A 23,957-nucleotide genomic window follows, 5' to 3' on the forward strand; every position below is an offset into this window, starting at 1 on the left:
ATGGTTAGACATTTAGATAAACGACCAGGCCTACATGAATGATGAGAGGTTACTGTATGTTCCTGTTGAGGGAAACAGTGTCAACTAATGGAAAATAAGACAGAAAGGAAAGAAAAGTTGTTTCAAGAGTTGATGAAGTCTAATGACAAGATAATGATCCAGTGGCAGCAGTGAGATTGGGATCAAACAGTAACCAGCCGTATGTCTGAAATTCAACTGGAAGCCTCTGCTGAGGGCTTGATGTTCTTTTAATTCAACATTATGGGCAGAAAAATAGGTAAATCCAAAGTTGGAAATACTAGTTGACCCCAGTCTGGTGGCAGAACACAGGGAAAGAAAGCTCACCTGGCCACAGCCAAGGTCCAGCGGCAGAGCATGCTGAGAAGAGAGAGCAGTAAATGCTAATTTCCCTCTGCACAGCACAAATAAGAAGCAGCTGGTAGACAGGACAGGGTTCAATAAACACCAGAACATCTTAAAACTCACTTCTATTTATATCTCTTTGTTATTTTTTAATGTATACCTGCTTGTTGCAGCTGAATCCTTTATATCCCAGTCAGCAGGCAGACGTGACAGTTGTCAAATTATGGAATTAAAATGGTGTAACATGAATGTATAGATATAGCAACATAAATACCAACCAGAAGGAAACTTCTGAAAAGAAATTACATATCAGTAGGTTTCCCTATTTTAAATCCTACTGAAAAGCAGGATCATAACAACACCATAAATCCACTCCACAATGACATTTAGCGTTCCCCAAAGCTCCATATTGGGCCTCCTGCTGTTCCCGAGCTACATGAGCCCATTGTCTCAGATTCGGTTATTCGGCTCTCACCATAGACTGGATATAAAAAGATGGGCAGAGCCTCCGTGACTTCACCCCCGTAGGTTTCTGAAGAGCTGAATTGAAGCTCGGTGGGCGGTTCCTACCATCACCATCTTGGCAGGGGCATGTGCGTCGTCTCGCCCGGAAAATACAAATATGGGCAAAGAGGTGGAGCTGAGAGGGGGGCTGTGAGCGTCATGGTGGATGACTGACATCGAGCGAACTCCGAGCTTTCTGTAGCTAAGAGCTAACCGAGCTAACTCCGACATAACAGGAGCTAACCAGCTAACGGAGGTAAGCGGGCTAAAGCTAAGTCACGTTGTTAACCGGCTAAAAACTGCGGTTGTTCTACGTTCTTCTGACTTGAAAAAAAAATTTTCTCCCCCCACAGTTGTCATGAAGGTAAACCTGAACTATTAAACCCAGAATGGATTTTTGAACCAGGCTGTAAACATGTTTATTTCTGCTGTGAAGTTGTTTTTTTTAAACATGGGAGTCTATGGCCATATACTCCCCCAGCAGTAAGACTTAAACAACACAAAAACACTCCTCAGGTTAATCGTGAAAACCTCATAAAAATAAAACCAATGGATCTAATAAAATCTGAAAATAAGACAATAAAGTGTGGCCTACTGAATATTAGATCCCTCCCAAATAAGTCTTTATTAGTCAATGACTCGATAGGTGATCACCACATTGATTTATTCTGTCTTACGGAAACCTGGTTACAGCAAGAGGATTATGTTAGTATTAATGAAGCTACGCCAGCTAACTATTTAAACTTTCACATTCCTAGAACTACAGGCAGAGGAGGAGGTGTTGCAGCTATTTTTCAGTCAGAATTATTGATTAATCCTAAGCACAAAACTAACTATAAATCCTTTGAATTCCTGACATTAAATTTATCTCATCCAAAATGGAATTGAGAGAAACCGCTCCTTTTAGCATTAATGTATCGCCCACCTGGACCTTACTCAGAGTTTCTGACCGAATTCTCTGATCTCTTGTCTGAGTTAGTGTTGACTACTGATAAGGTCATTGTACTAGGTGATTTTAATATTCATGTTGACCATGAAAATGATAGTTTAAACATTTCCTTTAGCTCTATTCTAAACTCAATTGGGTTTTCACAAAATGTCAATGGAGCCACTCACTCTCATGGTCATACTCTTGATCTGGTTCTAACATCTGTTATTGAGACTGATAAGCTCAAAGTATTTCCTCAAAACCCTGTCTTGTCCGATCACTTCTTATTAACCTTTGAATTCACTTTATTTGATTACTCACTGACCAAAAATAATTTCTACTATAGTAGATGTTTATCAGACAATAATATTACAAAATTTAATTTGAATCAATTTTTTCCCCTCTACCATGTGTTAGCATGACTGAGAGTCCCCCTTTAAGCTTTACTCCTGCTCAGATTGATCAACATGCTGATACTATAACAGCTTCAATGCGTACAACCTTGGATAATGTTGCTCCCCTAAAGAAGAAGAAATTAGGTAAGATTATGAAGGCTCCCTGGTTTAATTCCCAGCTTCGAGCTCTAAAACGGGCATCAAGGCGTTTGGAAAACAGATGGCGTTCATCAGGACTAGAGGAGTCTCACTTAACCTGGAAAGAAAGTTTAATCGTATACAAAAAAGCCTTACGTACGGCAAGAACAGCTTATTATTCATCATTGATAGAGGAAAACAAAAACAACCCTCGGTTTCTTTTCAGCACTGTAGCCAGGCTTACTAGGAGCCGGAGCGCTGTGGAGCCATGTATTCCTTTCTCACTTAGCTGTGATGATTTCATGTATTTTTTCAGGAATAAAATTGATACTATTAGAGATCAAATCCACAATATTCTTCCTTCTACCTATAATGTTGAGCCTGTTGTGGTCTCCGAAGCATCCTTAGAACCAGGATCTGACTTGTGTCTAAATAGTTTCTGTCCTGTCCAACCCTCTGAATTAACTAAAATAATAGCTTCATCTAAACCATCCACCTGTATCTTAGACCCTCTGCCAACGAGCCTCTTTAAGGACATTTTCCCTTTAATTAATACATCACTACTAAATCTTATCAATATGTCTTTAGTGACAGGATATGTACCACAATCATTTAAAACTGCTGGAATCAAGCCTTTACTTAAAAAGCAATCTCTGGATCCAGAGGTGATAGCAAATTATAGACCTATATCTAACCTCCCGTTTATGTCCAAAATTCTGGAGAAAATAGTTTCCGCTCAGCTACATGCCCACCTGAGCAGAAATAATTTATTTGAAGAGTTTCAGTCAGGATTTAGAGCTCATCATAGCACTGAGACGGCAATGGTGAAAGTTACTAATGACCTTCTTATGGCCTCAGACAAAGGACTTGTGTCCGTACTTATCTTGCTTGATCTTAGTGCTGCATTTGATACAGTCGATCATAACATTCTGTTACAAAGACTAGAACAGGTGGTTGGAATTACAGGTACAGCGTTAAGCTGGTTTAAATCATATTTATCTGATAGACTTCAGTTTGTTCATGTAAATGACAAGTCCTCCTCCCAAACTACAGTAAGTCATGGAGTTCCTCAAGGTTCTGTACTTGGACCAATACTCTTCACGCTATATATGCTCCCTTTAGGCAAAATTATTAGACAGCATGGAATAAACTTTCATTGTTATGCAGATGATACTCAACTATACTTATCCTTTAAACCAGATGAAACAAATCAGCCCGATAGGCTACAAAATTGTCTCATAGACATAAAGACTTGGATGTCTAGAAATTTTCTCCTCTTAAACTCAGATAAGACTGAAGTCATTCTCGTTGGATCTGAAAAACTCAGAGCTAAATTTCCCGGTTTTGTAATGAACCTGGATGGCATTACTTTAGCTTCCAGTGCTACAGTGAGAAACCTTGGAGTAATATTTGACCCTGACCTGTCCTTTGGCCCACATATTAAGCAGGTTACTAAAACAGCCTTCTTTCATTTACGTAATAAAGCCAAAATTAGGGACATTCTGTCTCGGAGTGATGCAGAAAAACTGGTTCACGCTTTTGTTACTTCCAGACTAGATTACTGTAACTCTCTATTACTGGGCTGTCCTAAATATGCCCTGAAAAGCCTTCAGCTGATCCAGAATTCTGCAGCCAGAGTCCTGACCAGAACCAGCAGGAGAGATCATATTTCTCCTGTTTTAGACTCTCTTCATTGGCTGCCCGTTGAATCTAGAATAGAATTTAAAATCCTTCTCCTTACATATAAAGCCCTCCACAACCAGGCACCACTATATATCAAAGACCTCATAGTTCCTTATATACCAAGTAGAGTACTTCGTTCGCAGACTGCAGGCTTACTTGTGGTTCCTAGAGTCTCAAAGAGCCGAGCAGGAGGCAGAGCCTTTGGTTATCAGGCCCCTCTCTTATGGAATAAGCTCCCAGTTAGTGTTAGGGAAGCAGACACCCTCCCCACCTTTAAGACTAGGCTGAAGACTTATCTTTTTGATAAGTCCTATAGCTAGGGATGGTTAGCATCCCTTAGTTATGCTGCTATAGGTTTAGACTGCTGAGGGACATTTCCTGATACACTGAGCTTCTTTCTCTTTCTCTTTATCTCTTTCTTTTATCCCCCCCCCCCCCCCCAAGGAGGAAAAAAGGGAGTTTTTTCCTTCCCACTGTTGCCAGTGTGCTTGCTCAGGATGGGAGATTGAGTTGGACTCAACTCAATCTGTTGGTTTCCTTATATAGGCTGTTATGAATTGGCCTTTATTATGTTTTCCCCTCTGTCTGTAAAGCGTCTTGAGACGGCATTGCTGTGATTTGACGCTATATAAATAAATTGAATTATATTGAATTATGGGGATTTGCTCTGTTTTGCAGCCCCTAGGGGATGAAGGGCCGTTAAACCTGAGACAGTGAAGGCTCTTACATTAGCAGTTCATGCAAATTGAAAGACTGTGGAAATCTGCTAGAGTTTAAAATCTGCTAGAGGGTTAAACCTCAACATGAAGAAGCTGCTTTTAGGCTTTATGCATTTTATCAACCTTCACTGGTCAGATTATTCCCAACATCCTGGTATCTGAAGTTTTTGGGTTGAACTGCAGCTTTTGAGCACCAGGAGAGGACCATCCTTCTCTAGACAAGACGATGTCTCACCTTGTCCTGCTCAGCCTGCAGAAGTCTGGCCTGGTTCTGTTCACTGGAGGACTTCAGGGAGTCGTTCCTCTGCTCCAGGAGCAGGTGGCTCTGCTCCATGTACCTGGTAAAACAGAACCAGAACCAGGACCAGAACTCAGACCAACATATTTTACAAATCCTTTGTGTCATTGTTCAACTGAGTGCTGAACATAGATGTAAAACATTGAAAGATAAAATGTGAAGTAAAAAAGAATTATATCAATAAAACAATAAAAGAAAGAAAAATAAAACAATAAAATTAAAAATATTAAAAACAATAAGAACAATAAAAAAAAAGAGAAAAACCCGTTTCATGCTGGGTGGAAGGCTGGGTCATAAAAATGGATTTATAGGCGGGTCTTAAAGATGGACAGCGACGTGGCTTCTCACACCTGCAGCAGCAAAGAATTCATAATGTAGGAGCAGCAACGGCAAAGGCTGTCCCCTCTGAGCTTCTGCCTGGACCTCCACAAGAGGCTGAAAGATGATCTGAGGCTGGCAAGTATGGGGAGAGCAGCTCAGAGAAGGGCCAGACCATGGAAGGACTTAAAATGAACTCTAAAATGTTCAGCAGCCTGTGAAGCCTGGGATAGGTGTAATGTGTGCTCTCTTATGCGCTCCAACCAGATAAGGAGCAGCAGCATTTTGGACGAGTTGGAGACGTGAGAGAGACGATTGGCTGACCCCTAACTCCATGACAGGGATCTAGTCGGAGGTGATGGAGGCAGGATTCCTGTCTCAAAGTGCCGAGCGGTTAGAAATGATTTCATCTTTGCAAGTTGACGAAGGTTAAAAAAGCTCAACTTCACCACAGATTTAATCTGGACATCCAGTTTAAATGCCTCCCAATCACTCCCCTCCAGATCTCACTGTCATCGCCCACGTGAGCATTGAAGTCCCCCAGCAGAACAATGGAGTCCCCAGAAGGAGCACCCTCCAGCACTCCCTCCAAGGACCCCAGAAAGGATAGGTACTCTGAACTGCTGTTCGGTGCATAAGCACAGACAACAGTCAGGACCCGTCCCCCCACCCGGAGGCGGAGGGAAACTACCCTTTCATCCACCGGGGTAAACCCCAACGTGCAGGCACCAAGCTGGGGGCTGATGAGAATGCCCACACCTGCTCGGCGCCTCTCACCATGAGCAACTCCAGAGTGGAAGAAGGTCCAGCCCCTCTCGAGGGTTCTGGTTCCAGAGCCCAAGCCATGCGTCGAGGTGAGTCCAACTATATCTAGTCGGAACCGCTCAACCTCGCGCACAAGCTCAGGCTCCTTCCCCACCAGAGAGGTGACGTTCCACGTCCCTAGAGCCAGCTTCTGCAGCCGGGGATCGGACCGCCAGGGTCCCCGCCCCTTGCTGCCGCCCAGCTCACATTGCACCCGACCCCTACGGCTCCTCCCGCAGATGGTGAGCCCACGGGAGGTGGGGCCCATGTAACCCTTTCGGGCTGAGCCCGACCGGGCCCCATGGGCGAAGGCCCGGCCACCAGACGCTCGCTCTCGTACCCCACCTCCAGGCCTGGCTCCAGAGGGGGGTCCCGGTAACCCGCGTCCGGGCAAGGGAACATTCATGCCAATGGTAGTCATTATCATAGAGGTCGTTGAGCCGTGCTTGGTCTGGTCCCTCCCCTAGACACCTGTTTGCCATGGTGACCCTACCAAGTCCCGACAACATAGCTGCTAGGATCTTCAGGACACACAAACCCCTCCACCACGATAAGACGACGGCTCAGGGAGGAGGAGGAAAATAAAATACAGTTTAAAATAAAATAAAATGATTAAATTAAATTAGATCAAATAAAACTGGAAAAAATCAAATTGAAATCAAATTCAATTAAATTTGGTGAAATAAAAGTTTTGACATTTCTTATGTTTACACTCGTAACACATTTCAGATGATTTTTGTAATTAAAGAGAAAAACTAAATGATAAAAGTAAAATCCTTTCTGACCCACCTCTGGTTTTGGTTGATGAGATCTCCGATTTTCCGGTTTTGCTCTTCAATGCGGGAACTTTTCTCAAAAACCTCTTTTTTCAGACATTCGTTTTCCTACAAGCACAAACGTTACACGATGACAAGCTGTGGAAACAAACCGCATGTCTCATAACAGAAGGAACAAGGAGGAAAACCTGGACAATCCTTTGAATGTTGTGCACGATCATGGATGTCTCCATCGACATACTGGACATGCTGATAGACTGACCTCCCTGTCTCTGGAGATCATTAATCTGTTCAAGACAAAAAGACAAAAATCTAGCACTTAACATTTATTTTAAAGACATTTAATAGAGAAATATTGATCTTTATACCTTGATAGCCAGCTGATCCACTTTATCCGCTACTTTTCCCACTGCAAGTCGAATCTCTGTGTTGTGCTGCCGAGCCTCAGTCATCAAGAAGGACGTCACGTCGCCTGAACCTGCAGGAAATAACTCCCTCACTCCAAATCTCAACACAAAGCCAACACCATGAGAACATTTAATCTTACCCATGTAGGGGACGGATTGTGCCGGGTAGACCTGGCCAACGGGCTGCATCTGGGCTGCAGCAGAAGGCATCTGTGTGCAGGAGTACGGCTATGAAACGACACATCAAGCAGCACAACCAGATCGGCTTCATGACGTATCACCGCATTGGCTGAAGTTGTTAGAAAAACAGGTTGTAATGTGGCAAAAGCTCACCTGGAAGGCGTGGCTGCTGCCTGGCAGCCCAGACTGAGGGCCCACAGAGCTCAGGATGGGAAGCAAGGCGGTATGAGGATGAACTACAACATAATAAATATACCAGTCAACACGTAAACCCATGTTTGCAATGAAAACGCCTTTTCATATCTGACCACTAAATGCTGATTAAGCATGAGAAGCTTCAGTGTTTTTGGTTTCTGTGCAGTGTGGAGGAGTAAGCATGCTAAAAGTAAATAATGAAATATAATCAACAAATAATTACTTATATGATGATGAATTGAAATTTGAATGTTTCAATAACTGATCTACACATCTATCCACCATCCATCATAAAGGGTAAACTAATGTCCAACAAAATAAAAAACGAAATGAAAGCCCAGATGGCCAGTTTTCCACCTGCACCTAAACACACCGTTTAGCGTAAAGCTGTGAAAAGTCTCCAAACCTTTTGAGTGCTTGCCAACGATTCTGTGTGTAAATGCAGTATGTCTGCATGAATCTCCTGCTATGTACATGTTTCCCAAGTTGTGCCTTTTAGAACATACAATAATTCCACTAGCGTGTTATTAACCCCGCCCACTGACTGATGGACAAGGTTAGTATTAGTCCCGCCCACTGACTGGTTGGTAAGGTTAGTATTAGTCCTGCCCACTGACTGATGGACAAGGTAAGTATTAGTCCCGCCCACTGACTGGTTGGTAAGGTTAGTATTAGTCCTGCCCACTGACTGATGGACAAGGTAAGTATTAGTCCTGCCCACCGACTGATGGGTAAGGTTAGTATTAGCCCCGCCAACTGACTGATGGGTAAGGTTAGTATTAGTCCCGCCCATTGACTGATGGACTTGGTTAGTACTAGTCCCACCCACTAAGGTTAGTATGAGTCCCGCCCACTGACTGATGGGTAAGGTTAGTATTAGTCCCGCAAACTGACTGATGGGCAAGGTCAGTATTAGCCCCGCCCACTTACTGATTGGTAAGATTAGTATTAGCCCCGCCCACTGACTGATTGGTAAGATTAGTATTAGTCCCGCCCACTGACTGATGGGCAAGGTTAGTTTTAGCCCAGCCCAGTGACTGATGGACAAGGTTAGTATTAGCCCCGCCCACTGACTGATTGTATTAGTCCCACCCACTGACTGATTGGTAAGATTAGTATTAGTCCCACCCACTGACTGATTGGTAAGATTAGTATTAGTCCCACCCACTGACTGATGGGCAAGGTTAGTTTTAGCCCAGCCCAGTGACTGATGGGCAAGGTTAGTTTTAGCCCAGCCCAGTGACTGATGGACAAGGTTAGTTTTAGCCCAGCCCAGTGACTGATGGAAAGGTTAGTATTAGCCCCGCCCACTGACTGATTGGTAAGGTCAGTATTAGTCCCACCCACTGACTGATTGGTAAGATTAGTATTAGTCCCACCCACTGACTGATTGGTAAGGTTAGTATTAGTTCCGTCCAATGACTAATTTGTAAGGTCAGAATAAGTCCCGCCCATTGACTGATTGGTAAGGTTAGTATTAGTCCCGCCCACTGACTGGTTGTTAAAGTCAGTATAAGTCCCACCCACTGACTGATTGGTAAGATTAGTATTAGTCCCGCCCACTGACTGATGGGCAAGGTTAGTTTTAGCCCAGCCCAGTGACTGATGGACAAGGTTAGTTTTAGCCCAGCCCAGTGACTGATGGAAAGGTTAGTATTAGCCCCGCCCACTGATTGATTGGTAAGGTCAGTATTAGTCCCACCCACTGACTGATTGGTAAGATTAGTATTAGTCCCACCCACTGACTGATTGGTAAGGTTAGTATTAGTTCCGTCCAATGACTAATTTGTAAGGTCAGAATAAGTCCCGCCCATTGACTGATTGGTAAGGTTAGTATTAGTCCCGCCCACTGACTGGTTGTTAAAGTCAGTATAAGTCCCGCCCACTGATTGATTGGTAAAGTCAGTATAAGTCCAGCCCACTGATTGATTGGTAAAGTCAGTATAAGTCCCGCCCACGGACTGATTGGTAAAGTCAGTATAAGTCCCGCCCACTGATTGATTGGTAAAGTCAGTATAAGTCCCGCCCACGGACTGATTGGTAAAGTCAGTATAAGTCCCGCCCACTGACTGATTGGTAAAGTCAGTATAAGTCCCGCCCACTGATTGATTGGTAAAGTCAGTATAAGTCCCACCCACTGATTGATTGGTAAAGTCAGTATAAGTCCCGCCCACGGACTGATTGGTAAAGTCAGTATAAGTCCCGCCCACTGATTGATTGGTAAAGTCAGTATAAGTCCCGCCCACGGACTGATTGGTAAAGTCAGTATAAGTCCCGCCCACTGACTGATTGGTAAAGTCAGTATAAGTCCTGCCCACTGATTGATTGGTAAAGTCAGTATAAGTCCCGCCCACTGACTTAATATAATATAATTTTGTCTTCTGCTTGACAGACATGGAGCTCACCTGGTGCAGGTGCCGGAGCTGCAGCTGTGATCTGAACTGGAGACACATCTGCAGGACAATCTTTTGCTCGGATGCCGCTGGTGTCCTGGAAACACAAAAACCACAAGTCCACAAGGGGCCCCATCAGAAATGCCCAATTCTGGTCCTGGAGGGTTGCCGACCTGCAGGTTTTACATGTTTCCTGCTTCCATAGGACAATATGGTCATTAATGTCCTGTGGAGAACTCAACAGACCAAAGCAGTCATGACAAGTTCCCACCTGCCGGCCCCCACAGTTCCTACCGGTTCCTACAAGCTCAGTTTAAAGCCCGACTTTGTCTTGGCTCCTCCCCCTGCCCTGGTCCCTCCCCCAGTTTGGTCTCCTCATCCTTTCTTGGCTCCTCCCCCTCTGGTTCTGCTCCTTGCGTGATCCGAGGCTTTTTTATTCGCAGCTTTTTCCACCAACTATTTTCTCTTTCTCTGCTGTTTAGCAGGAGGAGGCAAATAAACCGAGTCGGGTCGGGAAATCCTTCCTGCATTTTCTCAGCCATGTTTGCCTTCTGAGTTTCTTCTTCACTACTTTGTATTTTCATCCTAACACGCTGTTTATATGCAGGGTGTGGCTATCAGGTATGCTGTTGGAGGCGGAGGAGGGGAGCCAGGAGAAGCTGGTGAGTTTACCGAAGAGAAACAAGGTTGCTTTTGGATGTAAACCGAGTTACGACTGTAGCAGTTTGCGTCTGAAATAGCAGCTGCTGTGCACCACATCATCTCTCTGATCATGCCCATGTCACGGCGAATAAACTCAACACATATGATATTACACATCGTTTATGTCACACATGTTCCACCAGCTGCACTTGAACACTGAGTGTTGGCCATGTCCTCTGATGGACCTCTGGACATGGTCTTCCTTGTTCTGTTGGGGGGGGACTTCCTTTATCACCCCGTATGATGATACGTATCGTATCGTCACCCCATATCGTATCGTCACCTCGTATGGTGATACATATCGTATCGTATCGTATCGTCACCCCATATGGTGATACATATCGTATTGTATCGTATCGTCAACCCGTTTGGTGATACGTATCGTATCGTTTCGTCACCCCGTATGGTGATGTGTATCGTATCGTCACCTCAAATGGTGAAACGTATCGTATTGTCACCCCGTATGGCGATACGTATCGTATCGTTTCGTCACCCCGTATGGTGATGTGTATCGTATCGTCACCTCAAATGGTGAAACGTATCGTATTGTCACCCCGTATGGTGATACGTATCGTATCGTTAACCCGTATGGTGATATGTATCGTATTGTATCGTATCGTCACCCCATATGGTGATACGTATCGTATCGTATGGTCACCCCATATGGTGATACGTATCGTATCGTCACCCCATATGGCGATACGTATCGTATCGTCATCCCGTATGGCGACACGTATTGTATTGTCACCCCGTATGGCGATACGTATCATATCATATCATCACCCCGTATGGTGATGCGTATCATATTGTCACCCCGTATGGCGATACGTATCATATCATATCGTCACCCCGTATGATGATGCGTATCATATTGTATCATCACCCAAAATGGTGATACGTATCGTATTGTCACCCCGTATGGTGATAAGTATCGTATTGTGACCCCGTATGGTGATACGCATCTTCACCCCGTATGGCGATACGTATCGTATCGTCACCCCGTATGGCGATACGTATCGTATCGTCACCCCATTTGGTGATACGTATCATATCGTATCGTCACCCCGTATGGTGATGTGTATCGTATCGTCACCCTGTATGGCGATACGTATCGTATCATGTCATCACCCCGTATGGAGATACATATCGTATCATATCGCCACCCCGTATGGTGATGCATATCATATTGTATCATCACCCGGTGATACGTATCGTATCGTCACCCCATATGGTGATACGTATCGTATTGTCACCCCGTATGGTGATACGCATCGTCACCCCTTATGGCGATATGTATCATATCATCACCCCATATGGTGATGTGTGTCGTATCGTCACCCCGTATGGTGATACGTATCGTATCGTATTGTCACCCAATATGGTGATACGTATCATATCGTCAAACCATTTGGTGATACGTATCGTATCGTATTGTCACCGCGAATGGCAATACGTCTAGTGTCGTCATCCCGTATGGTGATACGTATCGTATCGTCACCCAATATGGTGATACGTATCGTATCGTCACCCAGTATGGTGATACGTATCCTGTCGTATTGTCACCCCGTATGGTGATACGCATCGTCACCCTGTATGGCGATACGTATCGTATCGTCACCCCGTATGGCAATACGTATCGTCACCCCATTTGGTGACACGTATCGTATCATATCGTATCGTATCGTATCGTCGCCCCGTATGGTGATGTGTATCATTTCGTCACCCCGTATGGTGATACATATCGTATCGTCACCCCATATGGTGATACGTATCGTATCATATTGTCACCCCGTATGGCGATACGTATCGTATCATATCGTCACCCCATTTGGAGATACGTATCGTATCGTCAACCCTATGGTGATACGCATCGTCACCCCGTATGCCGATACGTGTCGTATCTTTACCACGTATGGCGATACGTATCGTATCGTATCGTCACCCCATATGGCGATACGTATCGTATCGTCACCCCGTATGGCGATGCGTATCATATTGTATCGTCACCCAATATGGTGATACATATCGTATCGTCACCCTGTATGGTGATACGTATCGTATCGTATTGTCACCCCGTGTGATGATATGCATCGCCACCCCGTATGGCGATACGTATCGTATCATATCGTATCGTCAACCCATTTGGTGATACGTATCGCATCGCATCGTATCGTCACCCCGTATGGTGATGTGTATCGTATCGTCACCTCGTATGGCGATACGCATCGTATCATATCCTCACCCCGTATGGTGATAAATATCGTATCGTCACCCCATATGGTGATACGTATCGTCACCCCGTATGGCGATACGTATCGTATCGTCACCCCGTATGGCGATACGTATCGTCACCCCATTTGGTGATACGTATCGTATCATATCGTATCGTATCATATCGTCACCCCGTATGGTGATGTGTATCATTTCGTCACCCCGTATGGCGATACATATCGTATCGTCACCCCATATGGTGATACGTATCGTATCGTATTGTCACCCCATATGGCGATACGTTTCGTATCGTATCATCACCCCATTTGGCGATACGTATCGTATCGTCACCCCGTATGGTGATGTGTATCGTATCGTCACCCCGTATGGCGATAAGCATCGTATAATATCGTCACCCCGTATGGCGATACTTATCGTATCGTCACCCCATATGGTGATACGTATCGTATCGTATTGTCACACCGTATGGCGATACGTATCGTATCGTCACCCCGTATGGCGACACGTATTGTATTGTCACCCCGTATGGCGATACGTATCGTATCATATAGTCACCCCGTATGGTGATGCGTATCATATTGTATCATCACCCATGATACGTATCGTCACCCCGTATGGCGATACGTATCGTATCGTCACCCCGTATGGCGATACGTATCGTATCGTCACCCCATTTGGTCATTTGTATCGTATCGTCACCCCGTATGGTGATGTGTATCGTATCGTCACCCCGTATGGCGATACATATCGTATCGTCACCCCATATGGTGATACGTATCATATCGTATTGTCACCCCATATGGCGATACGTATCGTATCGTATCGTCACCCCATTTGGTGATACGTATCGTCACCCCGTATGGCGATACGTATCGTATCGTCACCCCGTATGGCGATGCGTATATTATTGTATCGGCACCCAATATGGTGATACATATCGTATCGTCACCCTGTATGGTGATACGTATCGTATCGTATTGTCACCGCGTATGATTATACGCATCGTCACCCCGTATGGCGATACGTATCGTATCGTCACCCCGTATGGCGATACGTATCGTATCGTCACCCCATTTGGTGATGAGTATCGTATCGTCACCCCATATGGCGATACGTATCATATCATATCGTCACACCGTATGGCGATACATATCGTATCGTCACCCCATATGGTGATACGTATCATATCGTATTGTCACCCCGTATGGCGATACGTATCGTATCGTCACCCCGTCTGGCAACATGTATTGTATTGTCACCCCGTATGGCGATACGTATCGTATCATATCGTCACCCCGTATGGTGATGCATATCATATTGTATCATCACCCAATAATGTGATGCGTATCGTATCGTCACCCCGTATGGTGATACGTATCGTATCGTATTGTCACCCCGTATGGTGATACGCATCGTCACCCCGTATGGCGATACGTATCGTATCGTCACCCCGTATGGCGATACGTATCGTATCGTCACCCCATTTGGTGATACGTATCGTATCGTCACCCCATTTGGTGATACGTATCGTATCGTCCACCCTATGGTGATACATATTGTATCGTATTGTCACCCCGTATGGTGATACGTATCGTATCTTCACCCCATATGGTGATACGTATCGTATCGTATCGTCACCCCGTATGGCGATACGTATCGTATCGTCACCCCGTATGGCGATACGTATTGTATCGTATCGTATCGTCACCCCATATGACGATACGTATCGTTTCGTCACCCCGTATGGCGATGTGTATCATATTGTATCGTCACCCAATATGGTGATACATATCGTATCGTCACCCTGTATGGTGATACGTAACGTATCGTATTGTTACCCCGTATGATGATACGCATCGTCACCCCATTTGGTGATACGTATCGTATCGTATTGTATCGTCACCCCGTATGGTGATGAGTATCGTATCGTCACCCCGTATGGCGATACGTATCATATCATATCGTCACCCCGTATGGCGATACATATCGTATCGTCACCCCATATGGTGATACGTATCGTATCGTATTGTCATCTCGTATGGCGATACGTATCGTATCGTCACCCCGTATGGCGACACGTATTGTATTGTCACCCCGTATGGCGATACGTATCGTATCATATCGTCACCCCGTATGGTGATGCGTATCATATTGTATCATGACCCAATATGGTGATACGTATCGTATCGTCACCCCGTATGGTGATACGTATCGTATCGTATTGTCACCCCATATGGTGATACGCATAGTCACCGCGTATGGCGATACGTATCGTATCGTCACCCCATTTGGTGATACGTATCGTATCGTCACCCCGTATAGTGATGTGTATCGTATCGTCACCCCGTATGGCGATACGTATCATATATCGTCACCCCGTATGGCGATACATATCGTATCGTCACCCTATATGGTGATACGTATCGTAACGTATTGTCACCCCGTATGGCAATATGTATCGTATCGCATCGTCACCCCATTTGGTGATACGTATCGTATCGTCCACCCTATGGCGATACGTATCATATCATATCGTCACCCCGTATGGCGATACATATCGTATCGTCACCCCATATGGTGATACGTATCGTATCGTATTGTCATCTCGTATGGCGATACGTATCGTATCGTCACCCCGTATGGCGACACGTATTGTATTGTCACCCCGTATGGCGATACGTATCGTATCATATCGTCACCCCGTATGGTGATGCGTATCATATTGTATCATCACCCAATATGGTGATACGTATCGTATCGTCACCCCGTATGGTGATACGTATCGTATCGTATTGTCACCCCATATGGTGATACGCATAGTCACCGCGTATGGCGATGAGTATCGTATCGTCACCCCATTTGGTGATACGTATCGTATCGTCACCCCGTATAGTGATGTGTATCGTATCGTCACCCCGTATGGCGATACGCATCGTATCATATCGTCACCCCGTATGGCGATACATATCGTATCGTCACCCCATATGGTGATACGTATCGTATCGTATTGTCACCCCATATGGCGATACGTATCATATCGTCACCCCATTTGGTGATACGTACCGTATCGTCCACCCTATGGTGATATGTATCGTAGCGTATTGTCACCCCGTATGGTGATACGCATCGTCACCCGTATGGCGATACGATACGTATTGTCACCCCGTATGGCGATACGTATCGTATCGTGTCGTCACCCCATATGGCGATACGTATCATATCGTCACCCCATTTGGTGATACGTACCGTATCGTCCACCCTATGGTGATACGTATCGTCACCCCGTATGGCGATACGTATCGTATCGTCACCCCAGTTGGTGATACGTATCGTATCATATCGTATCGTATCGTATCGTCACCCCATATGGTGATGTGTATCTTATCGTCACCCCGTATGGTGATGTGTATCGTATCGTCACCCCGTATGGCGATACGTATCATATATCGTCACCCCGTATGGCGATACATATCGTATCGTCACCCTATATGGTGATACGTATCGTAACGTATTGTCACCCCGTATGGCAATATGTATCGTATCGCATCGTCACCCCATTTGGTGATACGTATCGTATCGTCCACCCTATGGTGATACGTATCGTATCGTATTGTCACCCCGTATGGTGATACGCATCGTCACCCCGTATGGCGATACGTATCTTATCGTATCGTCACCCCATATGGCCATACGTATCGTATCGTCACCCCGTATGGCGATGCGTATCTTATCGTATTGTCATCTCGTATGGCGATACGTATCGTATCGTCACCCCGTATGGCGACACGTATTGTATTGTCACCCCGTATGGCGATACGTATCGTATCATATCGTCACCCCGTATGGTGATGCGTATCATATTGTATCATCACCCAATATGGTGATACGTATCGTATCGTCACCCCGTATGGTGATACGTATCGTATCGTATTGTCACCCCATATGGTGATACGCATCGTCACTCCGTATGGCGATACGTATCGTATCGTCACCCCATTTGGTGATACGTATCGTATCATATCGTCACCCCGTATGGCGATACATATCGTATCGTCACCCCATATGGTGATATGTATCGTATCGTATTGTCACCCCATATGGCGATACGTATCATATCGTCACCCCATTTGGTGATACGTACCGTATCGTCCACCCTATGGTGATACGTATCATAGCGTATTGTCACCCCGTATGGTGATACGCATCGTCACCCGTATGGCGATACGATACGTATTGTCACCCCGTATGGCGATACGTATCGTATCGTGTCGTCACCCCATATGGCGATACGTATCATATCGTCACCCCATTTGGTGATACGTACCGTATCGTCCACCCTATGGTGATACGTATCGTAGCGTATTGTCACCCCGTATGGTGATACGCATCGTCACCCCGTATGGCGATACGTATCGTATCATACTGTCAACCTGTATGGCGATACATATCGTATCGTCACCCCATATGGTGATACGTATCGTATCATATTGTCACCCCGTATGGTGATACGCATCGTCACCGCGTATGGCGATACGTATCGTATCGTCACCCCGTATGGCGATACGTATCGTATCGTCACCCCATTTGGTGATACGTATCGTATCGTCACCCCGTATAGTGATGTGTATCGTATCGTCACCCCGTATGGCGATACGCATCGTATCATATCGTCACCCCGTATGGCGATACATATCGTATCGTCACCCCATATGGTGATACGTATCGTATCGTATTGTCACCCCATATGGCGATACGAATCATATCGTCACCCCATTTGGTGATACGTACCGTATCGTCCACCCTATGGTGATACGTATCGTAGCGTATTGTCACCCCGTATGGTGATACGCATCGTCACCCGTATGGCGATACGATACGTATTGTCACCCCGTATGGCGATACGTATCGTATCGTGTCGTCACCCCATATGGCGATACGTATCATATCGTCACCCCATTTGGTGATACGTACCGTATCGTCCACCCTATGGTGATACGTATCGTAGCGTATTGTCACCCCGTATGGTGATACGCATCGTCACCCCGTATGGCGATATGTATCGTATCATACTGTCAACCCGTATGGCGATACATATCGTATCGTCACCCCATATGGTGATACGTATCGTATCATATTGTCACCCCATTTGGTGATACGTATCGTATCGTCACCCCGTATAGTGATGTGTATTGTATCGTCACCCCGTATGGCGATACGCATCGTATCATATCGTCACCCCGTATGGCGATAGATATCGTATCGTCACCCCATATGGTGATACGTATCGTATCGTATTGTCACCCCATATGGCGATACGTATCATATCGTCACCCCATTTGGTGATACGTACCGTATCGTCCACCCTATGGTGATACGTATCGTAGCGTATTGTCACCCCGTATGGTGATACGCATCGTCACCCGTATGGCGATACGATACGTATTGTCACCCCGTATGGCGATACGTATCGTATCGTGTCGTCACCCCATATGGCGATACGTATCATATCGTCACCCCATTTGGTGATACGTACCGTATCGTCCACCCTATGGTGATACGTATCGTAGCGTATTGTCACCCCGTATGGTGATACGCATCGTCACCCCGTATGGCGATACGTATCGTATCATACTGTCAACCCGTATGGCGATACATATCGTAACGTCACCCCATATGGTGATACGTATCGTATCGTATTGTCACAACGTATGGCGATACGTATTGTATCGTATCAACACCCAATATGGTGATACGTATCGTATCGTCACCCCATATGGTGATACGTATCGTATCATATTGTCACCCCGTATGGTGATACGCATCGTCACCGCGTATGGCGATACGTATCGTATCGTCACCCCGTATGGCGATACGTATCGTATCGTCACCCCATTTGGTGATACGTATCGTCACCCCGTATAGTGATGTGTATCGTATCGTCACCCCGTATGGCGATACGCATCGTATCATATCGTCACCCCGTATGGCGATACGTATCGTATCGTCACCCCATATGGTGATACGTATCGTATCGTATTGTCACACCGTATGGCAATACGTATCGTATCGTCACCCCGTATGGCGACACGTATTGTATTGTCACCCCGTATGGCGATACGTATCGTATCATATAGTCACCCCGTATGGTGATGCGTATCATATTGTATCATCACCCATGATACGTATCGTATCGTCACCCCGTATGGCGATACGTATCGCATCGTCACCCCGTATGGCGATACGTATCGTATCGTCACCCCGTATGGCGATACGTATCGCATCGTCACCCCGTATGGCGATACGTATCGTATCGTCACCCCATTTGGTCATTTGTATCGTATCGTCACCCCGTATGGTGATGTGTATCGTATCGTCACCCCGTATGGCGATACGTATCATATCATATCGTCACCCCGTATGGTGATACATATCGTATCGTCACCCCATATGGTGATACGTATCATATCGTATTGTCACCCCATATGGCGATACGTATCGTATCGTATCGTCACCCCATTTGGTGATACGTATCGTCACCCCGTATGGCGATACGTATCGTATCGTCACCCCGTATGGCGATGCGTATCATATTGTATCGGCACCCAATATGGTGATACATATCGTATCGTCACCCTGTATGGTGATATGTATCGTATCGTATTGTCACCCCGTATGATGATACGCATCGTCACCCCGTATGGCGATACGTATCGTATCGTCACCCCGTATGGCGATACGTATCGTATCGTCACCCCGTATGGCGATACGTATCGTATCGTCACCCCATTTGGTGATACGTATTGTATCGTCACCCCCGTATGGTGATGAGTATCGTATCGTCACCCCGTATGGCGATACGTATCATATCATATCGTCACACCGTATGGCGATACATATCGTATCGTCACCCCATATGGTGATACGTATCGTATTGTCACCCCGTATGGCGATACGTATCGTATCGTCACCCCGTCTGGCAACATGTATTGTATTGTCACCCCGTATGGCGATACGTATCCTATCATATCATCACCCCGTATGGTGATGCATATCATATTGTATCATCACCCAATATGGCGATACGTATCGTATCGTCACCCCATTTGGTGATACGTATCGTATCGTCCAGCCTATGGTGATAAATATTGTATCGTATTGTCACCCCGTATGGTGATACGTATCGTATCGTCACCCCATATGGTGATACGTATCGTATCGTCACCCTGTATGGTGATACGTAACGTATCGTATTGTCACCCCATATGGTGATACGTATCATATCGTATTGTCACCCCGTATGGGAATACATGTCGTATCCTCACCCCATTTGGTGATACGTATCGTATCATCCACCCTATGGTGATACGTATCGTATTGTATCGTCACCCCGTATGGTGATACGTATCGTATCGTCACCCCATATGGTGATACGTATCGTATCGTCACCCTGTATGGTGATACGTAACGTATCGTATTGTCACCCCATATGGTGATACGTATCATATCGTATTGTCACCCCGTATCGCAATACATGTCGTATCGTCACCCCATTTGGTGATACGTATCGTATCATCCACCCTATGGTGATACGTATCGTATCGTCACCCCGTATGGCGATACGTATCGTATCGTCACCCCATATGGCGATACGTATTGTATCGTATCGTCACCTCATATGACGATACGTATCGTATCGTCATCCCGTATGGCGATGTGTATCATATTGTATCGTCACCCAATATGGTGATACATATCGTATCGTCACCCTGTATGGTGATACGTAACGTATCGTATTGTCACCCCGTATGATGATACGCATCGTCACCCCGTATGGCGATACGTATCGTATCGTATCGTCACCCCATTTGGTGATACGTATTGTATTGTCACCCCGTATGGTGATGAGTATCGTATCGTCACCCCATATGGCGATACGTATCATATCATATCGTCACCCCGTATGGCGACACGTATTGTATTGTCACCCTGTATGGCGATACGTATCGTATCATATCGTCACCCCATATGGTGATGCGTATCATATCGTATCGTCACCCCATATGGTGATACGTATCGTATCGTATTGTCACCCCATATGGCGATACGTATCATATCGTCACCCCATTTGGTGATACGTACCGTATCGTCCACCCTATGGTGATACGTATCGTCACCCCGTATGGCGATACGTATCGTATCGTCACCCCAGTTGGTGATACGTATCGTATCATATCGTATCGTATCGTATCGTCACCCCATATGGTGATGTGTATCTTATCGTCACCCCGTATGGTGATGTGTATCGTATCGTCACCCCGTATGGCGATACGTATCATATATCGTCACCCCGTATGGCGATACATATCGTATCGTCACCCTATATGGTGATACGTATCGTAACGTATTGTCACCCCGTATGGCAATATGTATCGTATCGCATCGTCACCCCATTTGGTGATACGTATCGTATCGTCCACCCTATGGTGATACGTATCGTATCGTATTGTCACCCCGTATGGTGATACGCATCGTCACCCCGTATGGCGATACGTATCTTATCGTATCGTCACCCCATATGGCCATACGTATCGTATCGTCACCCCGTATGGCGATGCGTATCGTATCGTATTGTCATCTCGTATGGCGATACGTATCGTATCGTCACCCCGTATGGCGACACGTATTGTATTGTCACCCCGTATGGCGATACGTATCGTATCATATCGTCACCCCGTATGGTGATGCGTATCATATTGTATCATCACCCAATATGGTGATAAGTATCGTATCGTCACCCCGTATGGTGATACGTATCGTATCGTATTGTCACCCCATATGGTGATACGCATCGTCACTCCGTATGGCGATACGTATCGTATCGTCACCCCATTTGGTGATACGTATCGTATCATATCGTCACCCCGTATGGCGATACATATCGTATCGTCACCCCATATGGTGATATGTATCGTATCGTATTGTCACCCCATATGGCGATACGTATCATATCGTCACCCCATTTGGTGATACGTACCGTATCGTCCACCCTATGGTGATACGTATCGTAGCGTATTGTCACCCCGTATGGTGATACGCATCGTCACCCGTATGGCGATACGATACGTATTGTCACCCCGTATGGCGATACGTATCGTATCGTGTCGTCACCCCATATGGCGATACGTATCATATCGTCACCCCATTTGGTGATACGTACCGTATCGTCCACCCTATGGTGATACGTATCGTAGCGTATTGTCACCCCGTATGGTGATACGCATCGTCACCCCGTATGGCGATACGTATCGTATCATACTGTCAACCTGTATGGCGATACATATCGTATCGTCACCCCATATGGTGATACGTATCGTATCATATTGTCACCCCGTATGGTGATACGCATCGTCACCGCGTATGGCGATACGTATCGTATCGTCACCCCGTATGGCGATACGTATCGTATCGTCACCCCATTTGGTGATACGTATCGTATCGTCACCCCGTATAGTGATGTGTATCGTATCGTCACCCCGTATGGCGATACGCATCGTATCATATCGTCACCCCGTATGGCGATACATATCGTATCGTCACCCCATATGGTGATACGTATCGTATCGTATTGTCACCCCATATGGCGATACGAATCATATCGTCACCCCATTTGGTGATACGTACCGTATCGTCCACCCTATGGTGATACGTATCGTAGCGTATTGTCACCCCGTATGGTGATACGCATCGTCACCCGTATGGTGATACGATACGTATTGTCACCCCGTATGGCGATACGTATCGTATCGTGTCGTCACCCCATATGGCGATACGTATCATATCGTCACCCCATTTGGTGATACGTACCGTATCGTCCACCCTATGGTGATACGTATCGTAGCGTATTGTCACCCCGTATGGTGATACGCATCGTCACCCCGTATGGCGATACGTATCGTATCATACTGTCAACCCGTATGGCGATACATATCGTATCGTCACCCCATATGGTGATACGTATCGTATCATATTGTCACCCCATTTGGTGATACGTATCGTATCGTCACCCCGTATAGTGATGTGTATTGTATCGTCACCCCGTATGGCGATACGCATCGTATCATATCGTCACCCCGTATGGCGATAGATATCGTATCGTCACCCCATTTGGTGATACGTATCGTATCGTCCACCCTATGGTGATACGTATCGTATCGTATTGTCACCCCGTATGGTGATACGCATCGTCACCCCGTATGGCGATACGTATCTTATCGTATCGTCACCCCATATGGCCATACGTATCGTATCGTCACCCCGTATGGCGATGCGTATCGTATCGTATTGTCATCTCGTATGGCGATACGTATCGTATCGTCACCCCGTATGGCGACACGTATTGTATTGTCACCCCGTATGGCGATACGTATCGTATCATATCGTCACCCCGTATGGTGATGCGTATCATATTGTATCATCACCCAATATGGTGATAAGTATCGTATCGTCACCCCGTATGGTGATACGTATCGTATCGTATTGTCACCCCATATGGTGATACGCATCGTCACTCCGTATGGCGATACGTATCGTATCGTCACCCCATTTGGTGATACGTATCGTATCATATCGTCACCCCGTATGGCGATACATATCGTATCGTCACCCCATATGGTGATATGTATCGTATCGTATTGTCACCCCATATGGCGATACGTATCATATCGTCACCCCATTTGGTGATACGTACCGTATCGTCCACCCTATGGTGATACGTATCGTAGCGTATTGTCACCCCGTATGGTGATACGCATCGTCACCCGTATGGCGATACGATACGTATTGTCACCCCGTATGGCGATACGTATCGTATCGTGTCGTCACCCCATATGGCGATACGTATCATATCGTCACCCCATTTGGTG

The 23,957-nt window shown here is 45.8% G+C and overlaps 1 protein-coding gene across 1 annotated transcript in view; it reads right to left on the reverse strand.

Moving 5' to 3' along the window:
• The window catches only part of fkbp15b (FKBP prolyl isomerase family member 15b), a 75,462-nt gene that overhangs the window by 23,948 nt on the left and 27,557 nt on the right, over positions 1–23,957 (reverse strand). The window contains exons 13-19 of the mRNA XM_079251325.1: positions 10,114–10,198; positions 7,667–7,749; positions 7,474–7,561; positions 7,295–7,404; positions 7,115–7,213; positions 6,940–7,034; positions 4,966–5,068 (exon numbers count right to left, since the gene is read on the reverse strand). Coding sequence (XP_079107451.1) covers positions 4,966–5,068; positions 6,940–7,034; positions 7,115–7,213; positions 7,295–7,404; positions 7,474–7,561; positions 7,667–7,749; positions 10,114–10,198 — 663 coding nt within the window. The remainder of the gene's footprint in view (positions 1–4,965; positions 5,069–6,939; positions 7,035–7,114; positions 7,214–7,294; positions 7,405–7,473; positions 7,562–7,666; positions 7,750–10,113; positions 10,199–23,957) is intronic.

This window comes from Telmatherina bonti (assembly GCF_933228915.1).
Source record: "Telmatherina bonti genome assembly, chromosome: 13".
In the NCBI taxonomy this organism is placed as follows: domain Eukaryota; kingdom Metazoa; phylum Chordata; class Actinopteri; order Atheriniformes; family Telmatherinidae; genus Telmatherina; species Telmatherina bonti.